General features: G+C 39.9%; 1 protein-coding gene across 2 annotated transcripts in view; it reads left to right on the plus strand.

Annotated features, from left to right (window-relative positions):
- The window catches only part of vwa8 (von Willebrand factor A domain containing 8), a 501,727-nt gene that overhangs the window by 145,535 nt on the left and 328,880 nt on the right, over nt 1–27,312 (plus strand). For both annotated transcript variants that reach the window (XM_073046008.1, XM_073046009.1), the window contains exon 5: nt 19,033–19,200. In XM_073046008.1, coding sequence (XP_072902109.1) covers nt 19,033–19,200 — 168 coding nt within the window. The remainder of the gene's footprint in view (nt 1–19,032; nt 19,201–27,312) is intronic.

Raw genomic sequence — 27,312 nt, forward strand, 5'->3', positions numbered from 1 at the left:
ACTTGGTATGTCATGTTGAATGATGGCAACTTGCCTGACTTCAAGGTCACACTTGCTCTTCAGACTGCAGGAGGATGGGAGCAGGGGACCAGCCATGACAAAGGAAGGAAGATATTTGCTGAAACGTTGAGTTGGCTGGATATTTCCATACTGAAGAAAAAGCACACCAGGAATGAGTGTAGTGATTTGTAGAGTCAGTATATCAGCTTTGGTATACAATGAATTTCCACAAAGAAAACTTGTAAAATTCTGATGCACTTACAGTTCTCAATGCCTCTGTGGTTTTGGAATATCTTCCCCATTGAGCTGTGCTGAGGGAGCCCAAAATATGTTAGATATGCATACTATTTTCCTTTGTGTTACACTGAAGAATAGCAAGGTGGTTCCTCCCAATAATTTCCATTTAACACTATTTTTATATTTAAGTATTCCGGGATCTTCTTGACCATAAATTGGCTGCCTCATTTTTACATCCCAACAATGGCAACTATTCAAAAGTATAATGTTGGCTTTGAGATCGTGGATTTTAACAGCTGGTATATAACTGGTTCTGCCTTTTTCTTTAGAGCAGTAGATATACTTGCCAGAATATATTTTAATTCTAGATCGGCATTGCATGTTCTGCTACTTGTATAAAAATAGTAATGAGTGTTGTAAAGGCATTTGTTGTACTGTAGGTAGCAAAGAGTTATCCAAGACAAAAACAGATGCTTTGACCCACTGAATGATCACTTGATCATTGAACACTGATTTACACTAATTTTCCACTAATTCTCTGCACGTTCCCATCAGCTCCCCTCAATACTACCATAAATGCACACCAAAGGCACTGTACAGTAGTTAATTTAATCTATCACCTGCATGTCTTTGGAATGTGGAAGAAAATCAGAGCCCCTGGATAAAACTGACACAATAACGTGAAAACTTCATACAGGCAATACTAAAAGTCGTGATTGAACCTGGATCATTGGAATTGTGAGGTTTTGGCTCTAATTGTTGTGCAAACTCAAATGTTTATCAGAAATCAAATAAATTATTTAGCTTTCTTGTTTCATTTGTGAAGTATGTATTGGAAAATGAAGAGGGAGACTTGGAGTTCTTTTGTACCCACTGATGGGCAGATTAAAGAAGCAGTATGGCCCAGACTGAATGGGATTTGATAAAATCTGAGTATTTTATTGCTGAGAACTGTAAACTAATGCCACCAGACTTATGTGATGGATCAAAAAAAAAGCCAGGCATTCAATGCTGAATAGTCTAGTACATTTTACAGAAGCACAGTTCTTTCTCGCCACCATCTCTAAAATATCAAATAGGCACTTGATAAAAGATTTCCTCTGAAACCTCTGTTAAAAATAATCTGTAGAAATAAATATACAGATACTTTTAAAGCCTGGACAAAGGTACTAATTAAACATGACGATTGGAAAAAATGGATAACCATTTATGTTTTGAAGAATTCTTTTTAAACTTTTTGAATGATGAATTAAAAAAAGTTCTGTGTATTCTTTCCTGTCTCTATCTCAGTCCATGGTTGGGTAGGTGTTTTGGAAACAGTTCTACCATAATAGTTGAGTACAGGATATTTGCATGAGGAAATCTTGATTGATTCTCAGCTTTTATACACTGGGAATATTTAGATTATTCCAGCAGGGAATTCACTCAAGTGTAATTGATAATTATCTTGACTAACAGAATAACAACTGTAATGTTGATTTTATTATAATATGGACTCCATCTGCCTCAGGGGCTTGTGCCCCCATTTCGTACCATCATGATTTTGTGAGTTATTCATTGTAAATATTTCTATTTGCCTTGAATTTGATGGCAGTAGCAAGCTGCCCGCACTGTCCATTCCCCTGCTTGATAAATCTGTTCTTATCTCAAGAACTTTAAGTCAGTATGTGGACTTTGCAACAAGGGGGGAGAACGCATTGGACCTAGTTTATACAAACATCCCCGACACGTACCGGCCAGATCCCCGCCCCCACCTCGGACACTCAGACCACATCTCTGTAATGCTAATCCCAGCATACAGACCGCTCGTCAGGCGCTCCAGACCTTTTTCAGAAGCAGGTGAAAACCTGGCCAGCAGGAGTCATCTCTGCTCTTCAAGACTGCTTTGAGAACACTGACTGGCACATGTTCAGGGAGGCTGCAACTGATGGTGACTCTACCAACTTAGAGGAACACACAGCATCAGTGACCAGCTACATCAGCAAGTGCATTGATGATGTTACTCTGTCCAAGACCATCACTATATGTGCCAACCAGAGGCCATGGATGACCGCAGAGGTGCATGTGCTGCTGAGGACCTGTGAGTCTGCCTTCAGAGCAGGCGACAAGGCAGCCCTAACAACAGCAAGGGCCAAACTATCGCGGGCCATCAGAGGGGCAAAGCGTGCACACGCCCAGCGAATCCACAACCACTTCCAGGACAGCGGTGACACGCGGAGCATGTGGAAGGACATCCAGGACATCACCAATTAATTACAGGACAGCATCACCTGACTGTGGGGGTGATGCCTCCCTCCCAGATGCAACGAGTAACTTCTACGCCCGTTTTGAGGCAGAAAATGACTTGGTAGTGAGGAAATCCACCCCCCCCCCCCAAAATGACCTGGTGCTGTGTCTCACCGTGGCCAATGTGAGAAGAACCCTGTGCAGGGTCAACCCACGGAAGGCTGCTGGACCAGACAACATTCCTCGTAGAGTGCTCAGAGGATGTGCAGACCAGCTAGTAGATGTTCTCACAGACATCTTCAACATCTCCCTGAGCAGCGCCACCGTTCCAATGTGCTTCAAGGCTGCAACCATCGTCCCCGTGCCGAAGAAGTCTTCAGTGTCCTGCCTAAATGACTACCGTCCCATTGCCCTCACGTCCATCATCATGAAGTGTTTCGAAAAGCTTGTCATGAGGCATATCAGAACCCTGCTGCCCCCCTCACTGGACCCCCTGCAGTTTGTGTACCGTCCCAACCGCTCAACAGATGACGCCATTGTCATCATCCTCCACCTGGCCCTAACCCACCTGGACAAAAAAGACACATACGTTCGGATGCTGTTCTTAGACTTCAGTTCAGCATTCAACACAATCATCCCTCAGAATCTGATTGGAAAGCTGAGCCTACTGGGCCTGAACACCTCCCACTGCAACTGGATCCTAGACTTCCTGACTGGGAGACCTCAGTCAGTCTGGATCGGGAGCAGCATCTCCAACGCCATCACACTGAGCACGGGAGCTCCCCAGGGTTGCGTGCTCAGTCCACTGCTGTTCACTCTGCTGACACACGACTGTGCTGCAACACACAGCTCGAACCACATCATCAAGTTCGCCGATGACACCACCGTGGTGGGTCTCAGCAGCAAGAATGACAAGTCAGCTTACAGAGGGGAGGTGCAGCGGCTAACGGACTGGTGCAGAGCCAACAACCTGTCTCTTAATGTGAACAAAACAAAAGAGATGGTTGTTGACTTCAGGAGGGCACTGAGCAGCCATTCCCCGCTGAACATCGATGGCTCCTCGGTAGAGATCGTAAAGAGCACCAAATTTCTTGGTGTTCACCTGGCGGAGAATCTCACCTGGTCCCTCAACACCAGCTCCATAGCAAAGAAAGCCCATCAGCGTCTCTACTTTCTGCGAAGGCTAAGGAAAGTCCATCTCCCACACCCAATCCTCATCACATTCCACAGGGGTTGTATTGAGAGCATCCTGAGCAGCTGCATCACTGCCTGGTTCAGAAATTGCACCATCTCGGATTGCAAGACCCTGCAGCGGATAGTGAGGTCAGCTGAGAAGATCATCGGGGTCTCTCTTTCCGCCATTACGGACATTTACACTACACGCTGCATCCGCAGAGCAAACAGCATTATGAAGGACCCTGTGCACCCCTCATGCAATCTCTTCTCTCTCCTGCCGTCTGGGAAAAGGCTCCGAAGCATTCAGGCTCTCACAACCAGACTATATAACAGTTACTTACCCCGAACTATCAGACTTCTCAATACCCAGAGCCTGGACTGACACCTTACTGCCTGCCCTATTGTCCTGTTTATTATTTATTGTAATGCCTGAACTGTTTTGTGCACTTTACACAGTCCTGGGTAGGTCTGTTGTCTAGTGTACTTATTTTTTTCTCTGTGTTGTTTTTTTACGTGGTTCAGTCTAATTTTTGTACTGTGTCATGTAACACCATGGTCCTGAAAAACGCTGTCTCATTTTTACTATGTACTGTACATAGCAGTTATGGTCGAAATGACAATAAAAGTGACTTGACTTCACTTGAATTGGTAACTTCATCAGTGGAGCCTGCTCCAGCCTAGACATCAAGACCCCCTGTAGGTCAGGGATAATAATGGGATCATGTTGTGAGGCATCCACAGTTTGAATACATATGAAAGTCCTTTTTATTCAAAAACTTATCTTGAGCTGTGCTGGCCAGAAACACAAGTGATTCTGCAGATGCTGGAAATCCAGAGCAACACAACATGCTGGAGGAACTCAGTGGGTGAGGTAGCAACTATGAAAATGAATTAACAGTTGTTATTTTGAGCCAAAATCCTTCTTCAGGATGGGAAAGTAAAGTGGCAGATGCCAGAATTAAAAAGGTGAGAGGAGGGGTAGGAGGACTAGCAAGCAGGTGATAGGTGAAGTCAGATGGGTAGGAAAGGTAAAAGGCTGGAGATGAAGGAATATGATAGGAGAGGAGAGTGGACCATGGGAGAAAGAGCTGAAGAATAGTTTCGGCCCAAAATGTCGACTGTTTACTCTTTTCCCTAGATGCTGACTGACCTGCTGAGATCTTCCAGTATTTTGTGTGTGTTGCTCCAGAGTCTTGCTGATCGAGTTACAAGAAGATAATCATTGTGGGTTACAGGGGCCAGTGAAGAGTATGCTGTAAGCTACTGAAGGTAGCTTTCAGTTCTTGGAGTCATAAAGTCATATAGTACTTAAGTGTTATATTCATCCAACCATGACAATGGCCTCCCATCTTCAATTATTTGGCCTTTATCTTCTATGCTTAGGTAATTTAAGTGCTTGACACTTCTTAAATGCTGTTAGTGACTTGGTTTCCACTACTTTCTTTGGCAATGTCTTTCAGGTAGTGGGTGAAAAAGATCCTGATTAGTCTCTTGCCCCTTGTCCTAAATCTATGTGCTGTAGTTTTATTCACCTGCAATAAGGGGATGTCTGTTGAGTCTATCCTATCTGAACCCCTCATAATCGTTTACACCTCAATAGTGTCCTCTCTTCAGCTCCTCCACTCCAGTGAAAGCAGACCTAACTTCTACAATCTCTCCTCCCAAATGAAGACATTCGATCTTGAAACCTTGACTCTTGTACTGCTGGAAGCATCCACTCCATGTCCACTTTATCCAAGAATGTCAGTATCTGGTAAGCTGCATTGAGAACCCCCTTTATCTTTGTGATTTACATTTAAAAATTGATACTCATATGTTAAATCTATCATTCCTGGCATCATTCTTATGCTTTGCCTCTAACACTATTGGCTGTTACCTTGTTTAGTGAAATGTGGTGCCAAATCTACAGCAAATATACCTGTAGATGAATAAAGAACTATTATAATGCTAATATTCCTTGTACAACAGAGTCAATATAAGTAAAAATAATGTGGCCCATCACGTAGGAGCTGATAAAAACAGTCATGTATGCTTGTTAGCAAAGACTTAGCAGGCTTTCTTGCAACTAGTTTCATGCAAGCAATCAAAGTTACAGGCATTTTAATAAGAAGAATCATTGAATTACAATTGTGGCTGCAAACAACTTCACAGCTTTCAAAACTATAGCTAAGTAGAATTGAAACCTCACCAGAAATGTAATATAACAAATGCAGTGGTTAATTTGTGTAAAAGAAGAAACCACTAACAAACATGTCTTTTTTTTAAGTGATATTAGATGATAGTTAACAATTGATAGACACATTGAGAACTGACCTTCAAAATTATGCTGTCAGATCTTTTACTTAGAGGCTTAAAAGAAGCTCAATTTAATGTTTATTCAAAAGATGTCACATCTGCCTCAAAAGCCCACCACTGCCATGATCACTGATTTAATGGATGGAAGCTTGTTGTGTATTTAATATTTCAGTAATATTTGGATAATATTGTAAATATATTATTTGTTCTCTACATAATTCATTACGAGTTATGTGTAAAAGTACATGAATGGCATATGTCATTATGCCACTACGTCATTAATGCACAATCCACTGAAGTATTAATGAAGTAGACACATTCATCCCAGATCCTGTTTTCTTTTCAATCAGTTTCCAGAGTTACAAAACATAGCAGTGGCAATGAGTAAGTTTTAAAATGAACCAGGAACAACTATCTACCTGTTGAAGCTGAGTGAAACGTTTAAATTTTTTAAAGTGCAGCACGTTTTTTTTTCAGAAGGGAAGTAAGAGATACTTGAGTTAAAAGGAAGTACAGCATTTTCTTTTTCTTCGGAAGGGGAAGAGAAAGATGGCAGAGTTTAAAAAAAAGCAGAAAATGGATAAAATTCGCGGGTTCATAAACAGTGAAGTAGGTGATAATAATGGTACTTTAGCCGAAATGGCTGGCTACGTTGGAAAGACAGGTGTGTTCAATTGCATAATAGATAACTGGATCACTTATACTGATCAAATTGAGCCGTATTTTAAAGCAAATAGAACAGCCAATGAGAGACGAGTGCTGGTTTTGCTGAATGCAATTGGTGGAAGAGCATACAGTTTGTTTAGAAGTTTGACTGCTCCAACCTGACCAGGTGACATTAACTTTGCTGATATCGTGAAATTAATGCAGGAACATTGAGATTCAAAACCTTTGTTGATTGTAGAATGCTTTAGGTTTTGTATGTGGAATCAAAAGAAAGGGAGTCCATCTCAACTTAAGTGGCTGAATTGAAGAAATTGTCTGAACTTGCCAATGATGCACTGAGATTGCTTAGTTTGTAGAATCTTACAAGAAAGCATTCAAAAACAGCTTCTAACTAAAGCACAGCTCACAGTGAAAAGAACAGTTGAAATTGCTGCAACTGTGGAAACAGTAGACAGGGACACAATTGAGTTGCAATCAGGAATGAAAGTGAGCATGAACAAAATTGCACCTTCTAAACCGAAACCTGCCTGGCTGAACAAATTGTGTTACTCATGTGTTGGGGCTGACATACACCCAACCAATTCAAGTTCAAAGGTGAAGCTTGAAGAAAATGCAACAAAGTAGGACATATACAGAGAGCATGCTGGGCAGACAAAAATAAATGAACGAGAAAAAGATAAAAGAGTCAAGTTGGTTTTTCAAAAAGAGCACAAATCTGCATGCAGTTGATGAAAAATCTGATAAAGCTGAGAGTGACAACAAAAATCAAAAACACAGGATAAGATATTAATATCTTTCGTGCCAATGGGTCGTGAGCACTTGTTCAAGACTGCCTTGATGTTGGGAGTGACACGCAGAGTTTTAAAGTGGGCACCCACCTTCCTTGATGTTTCATCGATTAGCCCACTACATCTCTGGAGGGCTCAACGATGTCACTTCTGGCATCTCAGAGTAGCCTCCTGCTATGTCCTCCCACTTCCTTGATGCTGTCTTGGAGCCCAGGAGAGGTCTTTTTGCTTGATCCAACGCCACTGACAGCTTCTTTCTGCTGCCTCTGATGTGGTTCTAATGGTTTGCCATAGAGTCTGACCATGGATCCCTAACTCCTTTAGCAATTTGATAGTGGATGTGGCTGTAAATCTCCTACAGACCACTTCCACAGGATAAACTTTAGTTTTCCAGCTCCATTGCTGAGTTTCAGCTGCCAGATCTGCATAGCGTAGCCTCTTGTGTTCATATGCTTCAGCCACTGAATCCTCCCACCGGACTGTGAGTTCCACGATGTAGACGATCTGTAATGAATTGGACCAGAGAACCAGGTCTGGCCTAAGGTTGGTGGTAGCAATTTCTGATGGAATGGTGAGTTGTTTATTGTCATCCACCAGCATTTTCCAATCTCGAGCCATGTCCATCTGACCTGTTTCTGGCTTAGGGGGAGATTAGTTAGTCTTTTTGCTCCCTCCTGGATGAAAGCTGCTCCTGTCAGAGCATTAGTCATTTTAGGGGACAAGGAGTCAGTTGTTACCCTCTTGGTCTCGATTGTCACTGCCAGACTCTTCAAGACCTAGTTGTGACACCACACATCTGCCTAGTGTGAGGCTGGTTATCTAGCTTGCCAGGGTATGCTTGAGGGTTCCCGGAATCGGGCAGAGGGCACAAGTTGGGTCCTCACCAAACCACTGGTGGAGGTATTTTTGTGAGGGAAGTATATCATATGTAGCTCTGATGAGAAAGCTTAGTCGGTTTGCTTCCATTTTCCATATGTCCTTCCAGCTGATATTCCTCCTCTCACTGCTTTTCCACCACAGCCACTGCCTCTGCTTAGCCAGGGAGAAGGCCTTTGCACTTCTGTCTGACTCTTCTTGTTGCCGTACTTTCTTTACAACCATCTTCCTTCCCTCTGGAATTGTGGCCTTGTGCCAGGTGGGTCCAAAACTGCCCTTTCCCTGTTGGGCTTGCCCCACAATGTCTCTAAGCCTAAGGGTTGTGTTGCTTGCTGGGGTCCATTGTTAAGGTCCATGCGCATTACTGAAGGTCTTGTCAGGAGAGTCTTTGAATATCATCTGTAGACACACCTTAGAACACTCGAATTCTTCTGTAAGCCCAATGAAAGGTAGCTCAAGGACTCCTTTACCATAGAAACTGATGTGACTGCTACACCTTGGGACACTGAGCCACTTCTTTATGAATAACATGATGGTTCGCTCGAGCTTCTTCATGTTTGTTAGCGGAATCTGATAGACGGTGAGTGGCCACATCATCTGGAGATGACACTTGATTAGTTGAGAAAAGCAGAATCAATCGTTAGAGAAGAAAGTTGGCCAGAGTTGTCAGAACCACTTCCTGCAGTCCCAGAATCAACTACAACCCCTGTGGAGGAGGACTTAGAACCTGAGATTGTTTCACAGCCTTAAGTTTCTCCTGCCAGACAGCATGACCCTGGTCCTAACAAGGGTAAAATCCTCCACAGAAACCAAATCTTAAGGCCTGAATGGGTCAATTTAAAATTTACTGTGTTGTAGATGTCTAAGTTTATAGCTAAGCAGGAAGGAATGTTGTTTATTTAATATTTCAGTAGTATTTGAATAACATTGTAAATATATTATTTGATTAAGCATTCTTTGTTGTTTACATAATTAATCACAATTTATATGTAAAAGTACTTGAATGGCATATGTCATCACACCATGACGTACGGGACTCACTGAAGTAAAAACAAAGTAGACACATTCATCGAAGCTCCTGCATTTTCCTTTCAATTAGTTTCTGCAGTAACAGAGCGTAACAAGAAGGACTTGAAAGGACAATCTATAAGGTGAGATTGTACCTCTGAGTTATAGCTGGCACTATAGCTTAGCAAAGCAACATATTGAATAACAGACTCTGTGGATGAGATTGTTCATCTGATGCTAATAAAGCTCAACTGAGTATTTTTACAAATCATAGAACTTTGGTGTTGTGCAATACTAAAATATGTTAACACTCAGTCATGAAGGATCATGAATATCTTTCCAGCTTCAGAAAGCATGCAATTTGATGTTGCGGTGTTTGCTGAGCTTGGCAATTAGCTTGCAAATGTTTCATCACCAGTTCAGGTAACATCTTCTGTGCACATATGTTAGTGTTTCACACTGGGAGTGCTCGGGTTTATATAACTGCCCCCTGCCCCGTTTGCTTGCTTTGGCTCTAATTGGCTACCCCTTCAGTTGACCTTCAAATTCTATTGGCTTACGTTTCTTTGGCACGTAGGGGTTTGTAGATAGCATCTATTTCTTTTTCAATCTTTTTATTAGTATTAAAAATATTATGAACAAAATACAGTTAATATATTAATAAAGGGATTACAAACATGCAAATTCCCATTACACATAAAGGAATACATAAGCAATGAATACAGTATAAATAAGTTTTCCCAAAACATGAACCATATAGTATATATATGAACAAGGTAAATCTAGATATTTCATAATATATAATATATAAAAAAAAGAGAAAGAAAAAAAATATATATGCAAAGTTACTAACCTACTAATCTAATATCTAAGGAAAAAAAGAAAGCAAAAAAAGAGAAAAAACTAAAGAAAAAGAGAAAAAAAAGGGCTGTTTATAGTATCTCACAAGAATACATAAACGTCAATGGCGTCAACTCCGATCCTCTCAACATACATACAATTAAAGCTGAAAAAACCAATAAGCTTGGCACAGGGCCATATTACATCATATGAAAATATTGAATAAATGGTCTCCATATCTTTTCAAATTTAATAGAAATATCAAATACAGCACTTCTAATTTTTTCTAAATTTAGACATAACATAGTTTGAGAAAGCCAATGAAATACCGTGGGAGGATTAATTTCCTTCCAATTCAACAAAATAGATCTTCTAGCCATCAAAGTGAGAAAAGCAATCATTCGACAGGCGGAAGGAGATAAATGGAGTGAGTCCATCATCGGTAAGCCAAAAATTGCGGTAATAGGATGGGGTTGTAAATCGATGTTCAGTACCGCAGAGATAATATCAAAAATATCTTTCCAATATTTTTTCAAAAGCGGACATGACCAAAACATATGAGTTAAAGACGCGATTTCTAATTGACATCTGTCACAAATAGGGTTTATATAAGAATAAAAATGAGCTAATTTATCCTTGGACATATGGGCCCTATGTACAACCTTAAATTGTATTAATGAATGTTTGGCACATATAGATGATGTATTAACTAATTGAAGAATTTTATCCCAATTCTCAATAGGAATAATAAGATTGAGCTCTCTTTCCCAATCATTTTTGGTCTTATCAAAGGGCACTGAACGTATCTTCATAATTATATTATAAAGTTTTGATATAAGCCCTTTTTGAAAAGGGTTTAATTCAAACAAACTCTCCAAAATATCTGAAGACACAAAATTTGGAAACGTAGGAAGTACCGTACTTAAAAAATGCCTAACCTGTAAGTATCTAAAAAAATGAAATCTAGGCAAATTATATTTATTAGATAATTGCGCAAAAGACATAAAACAATTGTCCAAAAATAAGTCGGAAAATCTTAATAAACCCTTAGTTTTCCAAGCCGAAAAAGCTTGATCTATAATTGAGGGATGGAAAAAACAATTAGCTACAATAGGACTATTTAAAACGAATTGAGTCAACCCGAAATGTTTCCGAAATTGAAACCATATATGTAAGGTTTATTTAACTATCGGGTTGTCAATTCGTTTCGGCAATTTAGAAAGAGCAAAAGGGAGAGATGTCCCTAAAATAGAACCCAGAGCATAACCTGATACCGATTTAGTTTCCAAACTCACCCAATGAGGGCCAAAAGGACCATCCCATTCTTTCAACCAACATAACAAATATCTAATATTAACTGCCCAATAATAAAATCTGAAATTGGGTAATGCCAACCCACCTTCCTTCTTTATCTTCTGTAAGTATGTTTTACCTAACCTGGGATTTTTATTCTGCCATATATATGAGGAAATTTTTGAATCAACATTAGTAAAAAAGGATTTCGGAATAAAAATTGGTACCGCTTGAAAAATATATAAAAATTTAGGTAAAATAACCATCTTAATAGCATTAATCCTACTTATCAGAGATAAAGATAATGGTGACCACTTAGTAAACAAGCCTTTAATCTGATCAATTAAGGGTAGAAAATTAAACCCAAATAATTCTTTATGGTTTTTTGTGATTTTAATCCCTAAGTAAGTAAAAGAATCATTAACTAATTTAAAAGGTAAAATACCATAGCTTGGGACCTGTCTATTCAAAGGAAACAATTCACTCTTATTAAGATTTAACTTATACCCAGAAAACTCACTAAATTGAGCCAACAATGATAAGACTGCTGGAATAGATTTCTCAGGGTTAGAGATGAATAATAATAAATCATCTGCGTACAAAGATACCTTATGAATATCTGTTCCACGATTAATACCCAAAATATCCTGTGATTCTCTGATGGCAATTGCCAAAGGTTCTAAAGCGATGTTAAATAGTAATGGACTAAGAGGACAACCTTGTCTAGTGCCCCGAAATAAACGAAAAAATGGAGATCTTTGATTATTAGTAAACACCGAGGCTACTGGAGTTTGATAAATCAGTTTAATCCAAGAAATAAAGGTCGGACTGAAATTAAACTTCTCCAGCACATAAAATAAGTAAGGCCATTCAACTCTATCAAATGCTTTCTCCGCATCTAATGAAATAACACATTCTGAAGTGTTATGTGAAGGAGTATAAACAATATTCAGTAATCTCCTAACATTGAAAAAAGAATAGCGATTTTTAATAAAACCGGTTTGGTCTTCCGAAATAATTTGGGGTAATACCTTCTCCAACCTGGAAGCCAGTAACTTGGAGAAGATCTTAGAATCCACATTCAATAAAGATATTGGTCTATAAGATGCACAGTCAGTAGGGTCTTTATCTTTCTTCAGTATTAAGGAAATGGAAGCTCTATAAAAAGATTGTGGCAAATTCCCCAATCTAATTGCTTCTTCAAAAACCTTGCATAGCCAAGGAGAGAGAGTAGCAGAAAAACATTTAAAAAATTCTACTGTATACCCATCTGGACCTGGTGCTTTCCCAGAATTCATTGAGGAAATAACCCCTCTAATTTCCGCATCCGTGAACGGAGTATCTAATACTGAAAGATCATCGGATGATAATTTTGGAAAATTCAATTTCCCAAGAAAATCACACATGGTATTATGATCCTGAGGGAATTCAGATTGATACAGGGAGGTATAAAAGTCTTGAAAAGACTTATTTATCTCATCATGGTTAACTGTCAAATCCCCATTCTGCTGACGAACCTTAGTGATTTGACGTTTAACCCAAACATCTTCAGCTGACTAGCTAACAGTTTTCCTGATTTATCACTATGTATATAAAAATCAGATCTGGTTTTCATTAATTGATTTTCAATCGGAGATGTAAGTAATAAACTATGTTCCATTTGGAGTTCAACCCTCTGTTTGTAAAGCTCCCTACTAGGAGTAGTCGAATATTTCTTGTCAATCTCTTTAATTTTATCAACCAATAAAAGAGTTTCCTTCTTAATGCGTTTTCTCAGACCAACAGAGTAAGAGATAATCTGTCCACGTATATACGCTTTAAAGGTGTCCCAAAGTATTCCGCAAGAAATATCTTCCGTGGAATTAGTTGAAAAGAAGAAATCGATCTGCTCCTTCATAAATTTAATAAAGTCCGGCTCTTGCAATAAGGTAGAGTCAAATCGCCATTGTCTAGCACTTAAAGCTGTATCCGTAAAATTAATAGAAAGTTTTAATGGAACATGGTCAGAAATAGCTATAATATCATAATTACAACCAATTACCGATGGAATAAAACAAGAGTCAATAAAAAAATAATCAATTCTCGAATAGGAGTGATAAACATGTGAGAAAAAGGAAAACTCCTTATCATTAGGATGACGAAATCTCCAGATATCAAAAACTCCATTATCAGTCAAAAAGGAGTTAATACAAGTGGCCGACTTATTGGGTAAAGTCTGAATAGATGTAGATTTGTCCATCAAAGGATTTAGACAACAATTAAAGTCACCACCCATTATTAACTTATATTCATTTAAATTAGGTAAAGAAGTAAATAAGGACTTAAAAAAGTCAGGACAATCCACATTTGGAGCATAAACATTAACCATAGCAACCTTTTTATTACAAAGTAAACCCGTAATTAACAAAAATCTACCATTTGGATCCGAAAGGATATCATGTTGAACAAATGCAATAGAGGAGTCAATAAAAATTGAAACTCCCTTAACTTTGGCATTCGAATTCGAATGGTACTGTTGACCCCGCCAAGACCTAAAAAAGCGATATTTGTCCTCCTTCCTCACATGAGTTTCTTGTACAAAAATGATATGAGCATTAAGTCTTTGGAATACTTTGAAAATCTTCTTTCGTTTAATCGGATGGTTTAAACCATTAGTATTCCAAGACACAAAGTTAATGGTTTGAGCCGTGGTTCTAAAGTCATCCCTTTGGTATAGAAAGGGTTAACCATATTATAAACTCATGCACCCGGAAGAGGAACAAAAATAAAGAGCGGACCCGGAAGTGATGACATCGTAGACATATTTGTAGTTCAAGAACAGCCCGAGTGAAAAAACTAAAACAAATTGATAAAAGAAAAATAAAAAAGGAAAACAGACCAACCCCCACCCCCACATGAAAAAGAAAAAAAGCCAAAATATGGCTAAAAAAAGGAAAAAATGAGACTAAATCTACCCCCATATCAGCGGCAGACCACTCCGTGTTTAAAGGATATATGCAAAAAAAACCACCCCAACTTTAAGAATTATGATCGCAATACTAAAATCTGCACTTCTTAATATGTTTAGCTGTAAAAAAAAAGAGTATAATCACTAAAAGTTTATAAATCGGGTTATAACCCAAACAAATCAAGAAGTATTTAAACTATGATAAGCGATGCATTATAGGAAGAAGACGAAAAAAGAAACAATAACGCCATCTTAAACAAAACCAAGAATATTTTGCAAAAAACTACCATCTTGATAAAAAAAAATTCCCTTCGAAAGGTTAAAAATATACCTTCAAGGGAACAAAAATAGTAGTCAAAAATATAGTATAGTGGTTAAAGTGTATGAGACAGAGCGATTAAAACAACGAAAGCACACTTTAACTTAAATATGAAGTATAGGATAACCCTACACCAATAGCCAGAGACTAACCCTGGTTTAAGGAATCGAAAACCATCTTTCACGATCAGAATCACTCATTTATTAGAGAGTAGTGTCTATAGCAGTAGGGAAGTTCTCCTCCAAATACTTTTTCGCTTCAAAAGTCGAAAGGAAAACCTGGCGAGGAGTGTTCGGCGGGGAGATCCTGAGCTTCGCCGGGTATAAGAGCGCAGGTTTTAGATTTTTCTCATAACATTCAGACATCAGAGGTTTAAAAAGAAGCCTTTTCTTCATAATTTCAGAACTAAAATCTTCCACCAAACGGAAATAGTAATTTTGAAATTTAATCATCCCAGCCCTCCGAGCCTCATGAATGAGTTGTTCTTTGTCGTGTACATAGTGAAACCGGACAATTACCACTGGGGGTTTGGCTGAAGCACTCGATGAACGACTCCAAATTCTATGTGCTCGGTCAAGTACCGGGGGGTTCTCTGGAAAGACCGACGGAAACGCATCTTTTAAAAATTGAGCAAAATATTTCGAAGGATCGCCTTTTCCTATGCCATCTGGGAGACCAAGTATGCGTAGGTTCTGTCTTCTGGACCGATTCTCCAAATCAACACTCTTGGCTTTAAGTGTTTCCACCAGTTTAATGGTCGAAATTAAATCCTGTTGCAATTTTTCAATTGTCAAATCTCGTTTCCGAGCTTCTTCTTGCAGAGACGCGATAAGAACTTGTTGCTGGTTAATTACTGAATCCGTCTTAACCATATAATCTTGAAAAGCCTTTATATCTTGTTTAAAAGCTTGATGTTGTTCATCAAATTTTCTATCCAAAACCTCCATAAGCAGTTCATAAGTTAACTCAGTGCGTTGCAGTTGAGCTTGCTTCTTTCCATTACCGTTCGGGTTACGCCCCGGTTCTCGTCCTTTGGATCTAAGAGCCATTTCTGTTTGCATATCTTCAAGAATTCACAATAAAATCTTAACGATAAGCCCGAGAAAGTAGCAAGAATCTTTTGGTGTAGGTTACAATAAGTTGAATAAGGGTGATCAAAGGTTAAAAAAAGTAAAGGTTATGGAGCAGATCTGAAACAGTACTCACTCCATGAGTGTCTCCCGCTGACCTTCCAGCATCTATTTCGATATGTTTGTTTACAAAGTTATCAGAAGAGGACCGTGCTTCTAAAAATTCTCCTGCTTGCTTCGTGTTTGACTGTGCCATAACTTCTGTGGTGTCCCAGTTAAGGTGGTGGTCTTGGTCTTGGTGTACCGAGAACAGCGACAGTGGATCATGCCTCTGCACTGCCAGTTTGTGATCCTGATCAGGACTGAGGCAAGCGAATGGGGGGGGGGGGGTGCTATATAAATGCAAACACTCCCAGAGAGAAACACCAACAACTGCGCACTGAAGATGCCACTTCAACTGGTGATGAAATGTCTCCGAGCTAATTGCCAAGCTTGGTGAACATCGCAACATCCAACGCCTCAACCCAAGCTACCAATATTCACTACCATCCTAAGCAAGCAACTTGTAGGTGAGGATATTCCCATGTGCCTGGTGCCTTTGCCCTTCTGATGGTAAAGGTTGCAGGGTTAGAAGTTGCTGACTATCTGGAGTACATTTGGTAAATGATACATATATTAGTGTCCGTAGGTTGGTGGTGGTGGGAATGAATATTTAGGTTGAATGACGGGCTGCTGATCAAGCAGTTGCTTAGCCCTGGAAAGTATTGGGGTACTTCAGAACTGCTTGTGCTGCATTCTGACAACTAGATTATGTTCCTGGCTTCTGCTTTGTAGATTGTAGAAGGGTGTTGGAGAAGTGCCCATTCTATGACTTCTTGTGGTTATAGTGTTTTATTTGGCTGGTCAATCGTGACCCCCAGGATAATATTGGTAAATATCTTGATGATGGTAATGCCATTGAACATCATGGTTAGAATCTCCATTTGGATATGATTGTAGCCTGAGACTTCTGTGACACAAATGTTACACTGCTTTTTGACCACCACTTTAACCAGCAGCACATTCCACTGAGCAGTGCAAGAAGTCAAAATTAGAGAAACACTAAGACTTAGATTAGATGTGAGGCTGTTGGCCATTTGCTGTTCAGGCTGAGATCAGCCAACACTATCTAACTATTGAATACAGAGATTTTTTTGTCTCCACTGGCTCTTTGATACTTGAATAAACAAGTGGAACCATTGTGGAAATTCTAATAATCACTAATACTTAGTTACTTGATATTTATTTCTGGGTCTGCTTATTCCATGGTGTTGGGTTTTAATGGTGTTAGCAGTATGCACAGCACTGTCATTTGGTGAAGGGGGTGAAATTACATTGCCTAGAGTGCTAGGTGCTGAGAATGGGCTGCTTGAGGTAGTGCTGAAAACAAATATGATAAGGGCATTTAAGAGGCTGTTAGATAGGCATATGAATAGGCAGGGAATACAGAGATTTAGATCACATGGAGGCAGAAGTGATTTTGTTTAATATAGTAATGTACACAGCATAGACATCATGGGCCAAAAGGCCTGTTCCTATGATGTACTGATCCATGTATCCTTGTACCCATCAAATCCTCTCTCTAGCATTGTCCCAGTCATGGATGATCATTTGGCCACCAGTGAATACCTCCCTTTGCCTCAGCCACTCATACAGTGACATCCTCATCATTCTCAGTGTTCTAAAATGTAACACATTGTAAGGTTTTGATGTACTAATGCATAACATTCCTCCAGATGTCACTTTGATGGTTACATAGTATCTATCTAGTCTGTTCCATGTTTCATATATGCGACCTGGCATACTGAGAATCTGTAGCATTTTTCTTTTTTTATTGTGAATACAGTATGTAGCTGCTGTTGGCAGTTTGTGAGGCTCTTGTATAGTAAATGTTTTGCTTACAGTGTTGATTACTTTCCTTTCAATTGGAAATTTTTGTGTCAAGTTTCATTCATTGCCTGCTCACTTTTTGAAAACCGACAAAAAGCCAAGAAGAGAACTCAAGAAGGCCTTTTACATTTGGGAGGCTCTAACTAGTGAGATGCCGCACCAGTGTCAACGGACTGAATGAGCGGAACAAGTTTCCTAATGTTATAAAACTAACTGGCATTGTGACTGTGGAGAAGTTGCGGGGAAGGTCAGGGCAATTCGGAAAAGAGAAATTGAACAGTTTTAGGCTCTCAAGAGTCCTACCCAGGACTCTTTCCTCATTCATTCCTCATTTCCTCATTCCTCATTCATTCATAGCAGGAGAGGTTGGTCAGACTTGGGTCATTTTCTCTGGATTGTTGAAGGTAGAGTGGAGACCTGTCAGAAGTTGTGAGAAAATTCTGAAGTACTTAGAGGTTTAAAGCGATGGGAAAAGTTGAAGGGAGATTTGCAGAACAGGATTTTATACAAAGTTTTGACAGTTGCCCAGGGAATATACTACCATGGGTGGTGGTGGAAGCAGATACGATATTTGCATTTAAGAGGTATTTAAACAGACACGAACATGAATACATATTAGGGGTCTTGATCATGCTTAGGCAAATGAAATTAGTTTAACTTGGCTTCATGTTTAGCATAGGCATCGTGGGTTGAAGCGCCCAACGTTTTGTTATACAAGATTGATTCCTGGGATAGCAGGTTTGTTAAATTAGGAGAGATTAAGCTGCCTTCAATTGTACACAATAGTATTTGAAAGCATGAGGTTGGAGATACATTTACATGGACATGAGATATTAACTTGTTTCTCCATACATGCTGCCTGATCTACTGAGTATTTTTCCTTTTTATTGTGTAAATAGAGCTGCTGTTGGCAGTTTGTGAGACTCATATGTAGTTATGTTTTGGTTACAATCACTTAGTTTTATTTCCAATTAATTTCTCATTTAAATAGACAAAATTCTTATGAGGTTTGGCAGAGTAGATGTAGGTTTGATATGTTTCCAGTTGACTGCCTTGAACTAGGGTCAGAGTCACAAATTAAAGGGGCAGAATTGAAAGCTGAGTTGAGAAGAAATTTCTTTAGAATTCATTACCCAAGAGTGCTGTGAAATTAATTCACTAAGTATATTCAAATTAGAGATTTATACATTTGTAGTTATATTAAGAGAATCAAGAATCTAGGGTTTCACTGTAGGAAAATGGAGCAGAGGTAAATGATCAGCGATGAACTTGTTTGAATATCAGAACAGGTATGAAGGGCTGAATAGCCTGGTCCTCTATCTATTTATGTTTATACTTTCTCATCTTTTTTTCTCTGGAAAGTGTGCTGTTCGTGCTGCAACTGAAGGAAGAATTTTAGTGCTGGAAGGATTGGAGAAAGCTGAACGCAATGTTCTACCCGTATTGAACAATCTTTTGGAAAACAGAGAGATGCAGCTGGAAGATGGGAGGTTTCTTATGTCTGCAGAACGCTATGACAAACTACTGAAGGTAATTGGAAAGAGAATTAATCTCAAAGAATGTAGAAATAACATGTCCTCAGCTTTTCCCACCTTTGAAGTTGCTGGGCTCTCTAGTGCCAAATCAAAAACTAAAGTTCTTTAAATAACATTAAGTTGATCAGTGGCCTGTTATTCGCCATGCTATTGAACCTAATCTACCATATCAAGGTGCTACAGGTCTCATCCTTCACCCCCTAGGCTCTCTTGACTAAAGTTCAATTCTTGTTCTGTTACATTTACTATCCCATTATTTCCCCTTTGTGTTTTTGCATGATATCTGCCATCCACTTTGACCCTCCTCAGGATACACGGATGTGGTAGTAGCAGTTAAGAAGATTTGAGGTTTATATCCTGTCTTGTACTTGTCTTCTCTTTCCGTTAGATCATGACAATGAAATATTATAACTCCTTTTACCTACACAAGTTCCGTAGCCTTCATGTATATGCCTGTTGAAACCTATAATATTCAGCTGTGAAATTCCCAGTTAACCTGTCCACCTCTCCTATGCCCATCTGAGAGTTCCAGATCTGTATTGTGTAAGACAAAGTGGTTCCAGATGTTGCACGGTGTTCCAGTCCACTATGGAGGAGCTGCTTGTTCCATACTTGTATACCACTGAATTGCCTTTTTTGGCTAGTGTGAACATTGGTGACCAAATCATGTAGACCATAGCTCTACCATATGCAGTAACAAATGCTGCTATTAATTTTGAAATTGCCCATTTAGTTCAATGTACTGATAGGAAGAAGGTAGTTTTTTTTTAACTGCACTACAAATATCAACTGAAATTGGCCAATGGTTTTAGAATATTCTGTTTGGGTAGAATTGAAATGAAATTGTCTTAGAAGATTATTTATGCTTGTAACCCAAATTCTACATCATTATAAAAAGATTTAGTCATTTAGATTCTATTCTAATTTAAGACTTTTTAAAGAATTTAATTTATATTTATCTCTTTAAGGTCAGCTTTTAAACGGGCAGGTTTTATATCCAGCAAAAAATTGGTTCTGATTGCTCATGAGCCAGTTATTTACCATCACATTGATTCTGATGTTCTGGCCACAGAAACGACTCTTTTCTTTTTACTGTCTTAGGTATGTTTTCAGAATGTGACATGTTGGCAAAGATGGCTAAATGAATATCAGTAAGCTTGTGTGCAATTTACTGAACTGCAAATCCTTGCATGTTTTATTTACTGAGATCAAAAACTGGTCCTTCCTTCTGTCTACATTGTAATTTTTATTTTAATATTCTGTCAGAAACAAATGTGAGCCTCTGTGGGTTTTTTCCCCAGAAAGAAGCACAGATGAAAGAACAGGGCTACAGTGTTTCAGCTCTTTTTTTGTCCTCCTTTTTTTATTTGCTCTGTTCTCTTAAGCAGCACCTTCACTTTACCTGTCTGTTTCTTCTCTTTTCTGCCATTTCTCTGACCTGTCCTTCTAACTTCCACTGATTTTTAATCTCTTTTTCTGATACTTCCTATGTTATTCCACTTTAGTGGAAATATTTGGTGGGAGTGGTTGTTTGATTGGGGTTTCTTCCACAGAATCCATCTCTTGTCTTTCATAACAGACTGATGTGCATCTGAGCAGAAGGTTTCATTGAGATTAGGAGAGACTCCTTTAACATTCAGGTTCATTTAATACACTGTTAACATTTTCCCCCAAATGTTTTTGTCAATTTTTGTCACTTCTTGGCTGACATGATCTTTTTTTTAATTAATTTTTTATGCATTTCTACAATTACTATGACAAAAACCCAACTACAAAATAAAGATTAATACAGTGCAAGATAAACATACAATAATATGGTTCAAAATAATGATGAAAAAGCACCCAAAATAAAGTCATGTAGAGTTAGTATCCACCCCCCACAGAAAAAAAAACTGGAGAAAAAACTTAATCTAAAGAGGAGTTATGAAAATATTCAAGAAAGGGTCTCTGCACCTTATGAAACTTTGTGTCCAAATTGAGAAGCGAGTAGTGAATTTTTTCAAGATCTAAACAGGACATAATATAATTGAGCCATTGAGCATGCGTGGGTGGAGCATCATCTCTCCACATAAGAAGAATTAAACGTCTAGCCAAAAGAGAAGCAAAAGATAATGTTTGATGTTTAGTCAGACTCAAATGTATATCCATCTCACCCATGGAATCAAAAAGAGCAATCAGAGGGTTAGATTCTAAGTGGCAATTAAGAATATGGGACAAGGTTAGGAAAACTTCTCTCCAAAATTTCTCTAGACTAGGACAGGCCCAGTACATATGAATAAGAGAAGCTTCGCCACTTTTACACTTATCACAAACAGGACTAATGTTAGGGTAAAACCGGGACAATTTAGATTTGGACATGTGAGCCCTATGTACAATCTTAAACTGTAAAAGACAGTGGCGAGAACAAAGAGAGGTTGAATTAACTGACTTGAGAATTGAGTCCCAAACCGCATCAGATAAAGAAACATTTAAGTCATGCTCCCAAGCCGTTCTAATTTTATCAAAGGGGGCGCGCCGTAGGGGCACTAATTTATCACAAATAAAAGATATTAAGCCTTTACCCAGTGGATTAATAGAAAGAAACAGGTCCACAACGTTTTTCTTAGGCATCGCAGGAAAGTTGGGTAATAAAGGATTAATGAAATCTCTAATTTGAAGGTACCTAAAGAAATGGGCATTAGGTAGATTGAACTTAGCAGAAAGTTGTTGAAAAGTTGTGAAACGATTATCAATGAAAAGATCTTCAAAATACCTAATGCCCTTTCTATACCAATCATGAAATGTTGAATTGTGCATAGAAGGTAAAAAAAAAGATGATTATGCAAGATAGGACTAGAAAGGGAGAAACCATGAAGACCATTAAATTTTCATGATCTTTTTTCATGAATAAACATTGCTCTTGATTTTTTATTAGCCTCAGACGCTAGCTGTAAAGTGAAAACCTGCTAATGAGCATGAAGTCTTGCTGCTGCTCTTTTCTCCAGGCCTCAAACTGCCTCTTGGAAACTCTATATTCATAGTCATGAGCTTCCATACCCACACCTTGTTGCCAGACTTACTGCTAGGAATCCATCTTCTCCCTGTGACCAATCCCCTGAGGCTGGACTATCTCTGAATAGTCACATTTCATGTCTACACTTACCACCTTCCCTCGTCTACCAGCTACCCACCTTGACTTTTATCTCCTTTCTAAGCTTAGAGAGTTGGTCATTCATGACTGACAGAGCTCAAACCTGTATGAATGGATGAAGTAAGGACTGGTAGGTAATGGAATAAGCCTTCAGCATTGTTCACCGCTGCTAGAGTTCTTTAAGAGCTTCAAATTACTCCATAACTCCTGACTTCAAAGTCAGTTAGAACAAAAGGTAAGTCCAACAACTACCCACACACTCTCAAGAATCTATGTGCTGAACTCTCTCAGTATTTGTTGAACTTTCTTTTAGATCATGGGTTCCCAGCCTGGGGTCCATAGACCCCTTGGTTAATGGTAAGGCTCTGTGGCATAAAAAAGGTTGGGAACCCTGTTTTAGCTGTTATGTTATTGATGTAGTATCATCTCACAGCACTGCCTCCTGTTTGAGAGATTATATTTATGATAATGTTACCTGGAATTGAAGGCTTGAGTTATAGGGAGAGTTTGGGCAGGCTAGGACTTTATACCCTAGAACATAGGAGATTTGAGGAGTGACCTTATAGAGGAACCTGTCTTTTCCCAGGAAAAGGAAATCAAAAACTAGAGGAAACACGAGGAAATCTGCAGATGCTGGAAATTCAAACAACACACATAAAATGCTGGTGGAACACAGCAGGCCAGGCAGCATCTATAAGAAGAAGCACTGTCAACGTTTCGGGCCGAGACCCTTCGTCAGGACTAACTGAAATGAAAGATACTAAGAGATTTGAAAGTAGTTGGGGGAGGGGGAAATGCGAAATGATAGGAGAAGACCGGAGGGGGTGGGATGAAGCTGAGAGCTGGAAAGGTGATTGGCAAAAGTGATACAGAGCTGGAGAAGTGAAAGGATTATGGGACGGGAGGCCTCAGGAGAAAGAAAGGGGGAGGGGGGAGCACCAGAGGGAGATAGAGAACAGGCAGAGTGATGGGCAGAGAGAGAGAGAAAAAAAACAAACAACTAAATATTGTCAGGGATGGGGTAAGAAGGGGAGGAGGGGCATTAACGGAAGTTAGAGAAGTCAATGTTCATGCCATCAGGTTGGAGGCTACCCAGCCGGTATATAAGGCGTTGTTCCTCCAACCTGAGTGTGGCTTCATTTGACAATAGGGGAGGCCATGGATAGACATATCAGAATGGGAGTGGGACATGGAATTAAAATGTGTGGCCACTGGGAGATCCTGCTTTTTCTGGCGGACCGAGCATAGGTGTTCAGCGAAACGGTCTCCCAGTCTGCGTCGGGTCTCACCAATATATAAAAGGTCACACCGGGAGAACCGGATGCAGTATACCACACCAGCCGACTCACAGGTGAAGTGTCGCCTCACCTGGAAGGACTGTCTGGGGCCCTGAATGGTGGTGAGGGAGGAAGTGTAAGGGCAGGTGTAGCACTTGTTCCACTGACAAGGATAAGTGCCAGGAGGGAGATAGATGGGAAGGGATGAGGGGGACGAGTGGACAAGGGAGTAGCATAGGGAGCGATCCCTGCGGAAAGCAGTAAGAGGGGGAGAGGGAAAGATGTTCTTGATAGTGGGATCCCATTGGAGGTGGCGGAAGTTACGGAGAATTATACGTTGGACCTGGAGGCTGGTGGGGTGGTAGGTGAGGACAAGGAGAACCCTGTCCCGAGTGGGGTGGCGGGCGGATGGGGTGAGGGCAGATGTGTGGGAAATGGGAGAGATGCGTTTGAGAGCACAGTTGATGGTGGAAGAAGGGAAGCCCCTTTGTTTAAAAATTAAGACATCTCCTTCGTCCTGGAATGAAAAGCCTCATCCTGAGAGCTGATGCGGCGGAGATGGAGGAATTGTGAGAAGGGGTTAACATTTTTGCAAGAGACAGGATGGGAAGAGGAATAGTCCAGGTAGCTGTGAGAGTCTGTAGGCTTATAGTAAATGTCAGTAGATAAGCCGTCTCCAGAGATGGAGACAGAAAGATCAAGAAAGGGGAGGGAGGTGTCGGAAATGGACCAGGTAAATTTGAGGGCAGGGTGAAAGTTGGAGGCAAACTTAATTGGCAGTGCTAATGCAGTCTTCGATGTAGCGAAGGAAAAGAGGGGGACGAATACATGTATAGACTTGGAACATGGACTGTTCCACAAAGCCAACAAAAAGGCAGGCATAACTGGGACCCATACGGGTGCCCATGGCTACACCCTTGGTTTGGAGGAAGTGGGAGGAGCCAAAGGAGAAATTATTGAGAGTGAGAACTAATTCCGCTAGACGGAGGAGAGTGGTGGTAGAGGGGAATTGGTTAGGTCTGGAATCCAAAAAGAAGCAAAGAGCTTTGAGACCATCTCGGTGGGGGTTGGAGGTATATAGGGACTGGATGTCCCTGGTGAAAATAAGGCGGTGGGGGCCAGGGAACTTAAAATCATTGAAAAAACCTGATGGCATGAACATTAACTTCTCTAACTTCCGTTAATGCCCCTCCTCCCCTTCTTACCCCATCCCTGACAATATTTAGTTGTTTGTTTTTTTTCTCTCTCTCTGCCCATCACTCTGCCTGTTCTCCATCTCCCTCCGGTGCTCCCCCCTCCCCCTTTCTTTCTCCTGAGGCCTCCCGTCCCATAATCCTTTCACTTCTCCAGCTCTGTATCACTTTTGCCAATCACCTTTCCAGCTCTCAGCTTCATCCCACCCCCTCCGGTCTTCTCCTATCATTTCGCATTTCCCCCTCCCCCCAACTACTTTCAAATCTCTTAGTATCTTTCCTTTCAGTTAGTCCTGACGAAGGGTCTCGGCCCAAAACATTGACGGTGCTTCTCCTTATAGATGCTGCCTGGCCTGCTGTGTTCCACCAGCATTTTGTGTGTTGTTTCAAAAACTAGAGGCATAGGTTTAAGGGGAAAAGCATAAAAAAGACCTGATAGGCAACTGCTTCACGCAGAGAAGAGCTTGTGAATGAAATGAGCTGCCAGAGAAAGTATTTAAGGTACATGATTATGAAGGGTTTAGTGGGATAAGGACCAAATGTGGCAAGTGAGACTAACTTAGGTTGACACCTTTAGTGGGAATGGGTGAATTGGGCAAAGGGCCTGTTTCCATGTTGTATTACTTCCTGTCTCTATTATGATTTATTGTTTTATTTCATCCCACAAAACTGGCACATCCATTGCTCATCATCAGTTTTCTAGAGTATGTTAGGTGAAAATCAAACCAATTTCTCTTCTTATTCTTCCTGGTCAGATTTTCCAAGGACTGAAATTGCCTCCTTGCAAACATGTAGAGATTGTATGGCTCATGAACTTCAGTAGTTTCATTTCATTATAGAGACAAGAAGCTATACTTCATTTGGGGCCTGAGGTTTTGAGAGATTTGTTTCATCTTTATAAATGACAAAAAATTTATCTTCAGATTGCAGTTTCTTCGTGGCAAGTTATATTAAATATTGATAGATCTTTGCCATATTTTTATATATTAAGGCAAGCTCATGAAATGTATTAGTAATGGCCAGAACACGTCATCCAGATCCGTCAAGGAAAACATCTTTGCTTCATGTGTTGCGCTCATCTTTCAGATCGACATCTTTATTCAGTGGGATTGGGTTCAACAAATTTATGAAGGGACTTTACTGAGTCCTGATACAACTTGGCTATTTTTCGTCTTCTCTCTTGGGCCACAGCACCTACTGTTATCACGGTTAGCTTCTTGACTCTGTTATTACCCTTGAAAAGCACTCATTTCAAACCAGCCACAATCTGACCCTCCTGGGCAGCCAGTTGTGATGGGGCAGCCCTGTTAAGGTGCTTGAGGACATGATATTCTTGAACCTGATCCCAGATTTTTGATGTGAGAAATAATCTCAAGAATGATTTTGCCCAGAATACTGAAGCAACCAAGAATCTGAATGTGATTTACTGCAGCAAAATGGTTGTTGCAATCTACTGCATCACAAAGGCAATCACAATTTTTAAAAATCCACCTTTGTTATCAAACACTAGCTATCTACTTTGACAATGGTTGCCACAATCTTGTACAGAATACAGGAATAAACTTCATACAGAGTCAGGAATTTAGACATTTGTTGTGGCAGTCCAGCTTCCATGTTGTTTGAAGAATGAAGAAGGCTTTGCGGTAAAGAGTTGCCACAAGTATTATGATACTTAATCATCCTTCTTGAGACCATCTGAAGAGTAAACCATAAGCAACTTGTATCTCATTAGTGGTGGCTATTTCTCCTTATTGCTCACAAAACCGAGGACAGCCTTTGCTTTTGATAGTACAGGAATTGCAATTTCTAGAGTGTTCTTAATGTAAGGTATAATAGCACAGAGTTGGACTGATGACGATCTCATTAATCCCTTTACCACATAATCATTGCTGGGAGAACATTGCACCGTGTCTTTCAATCTAACTAAAATAGTCCTCAGCCTATGGTAACCACAAAATTATATCAACTTTGTTTGCTTTCCTAAGGTGAATACTCCGAGTGAAGCTGAGCTAATGAGAGTCTCGGCCACTGGCTGCCTAATGAGGCTGAGATTGCCAGAGTACTTGGTACTTGGGGACCAGACATATAGCCAGAGCTTGTGACTGCAAATGAGCATATATCCAGGCTGTTGAAGGCAAATGGTAAAACCCTGGGATATTTTGTTGTGAGTGTTTTCATTATGATTAACTAGTCTCTTGAACAGAGCCAATCAGAAGCAGTTATTTTGTTGCCTGGTACATGGAAGATTTCTGGTTCCTGATTTGTATAACACTGCAGCAAAGTTAAAGGATAAAGGAAATTGTCATTTGTCTCTAGCTCTGGAGAAGCAGCCTGTCACCCTGCTGCATAGTGACCTCCAATATTTGAGTTCCAAGTGTGTACATACTTTGAGGAGTACACTTCAAGATCATTCAGAAATTAACTTTTCATTTATTTAAATGATATTTCTTGTGAGCATCAGATTAGGATGAATTTGGGTGTGGGGTGTGCATGTGCAAGCGATAGAA

This window comes from Hemitrygon akajei, chromosome 5 (genome assembly GCF_048418815.1).
Source record: "Hemitrygon akajei chromosome 5, sHemAka1.3, whole genome shotgun sequence".
NCBI classification, from domain to species: Eukaryota; Metazoa; Chordata; class Chondrichthyes; order Myliobatiformes; family Dasyatidae; genus Hemitrygon; species Hemitrygon akajei.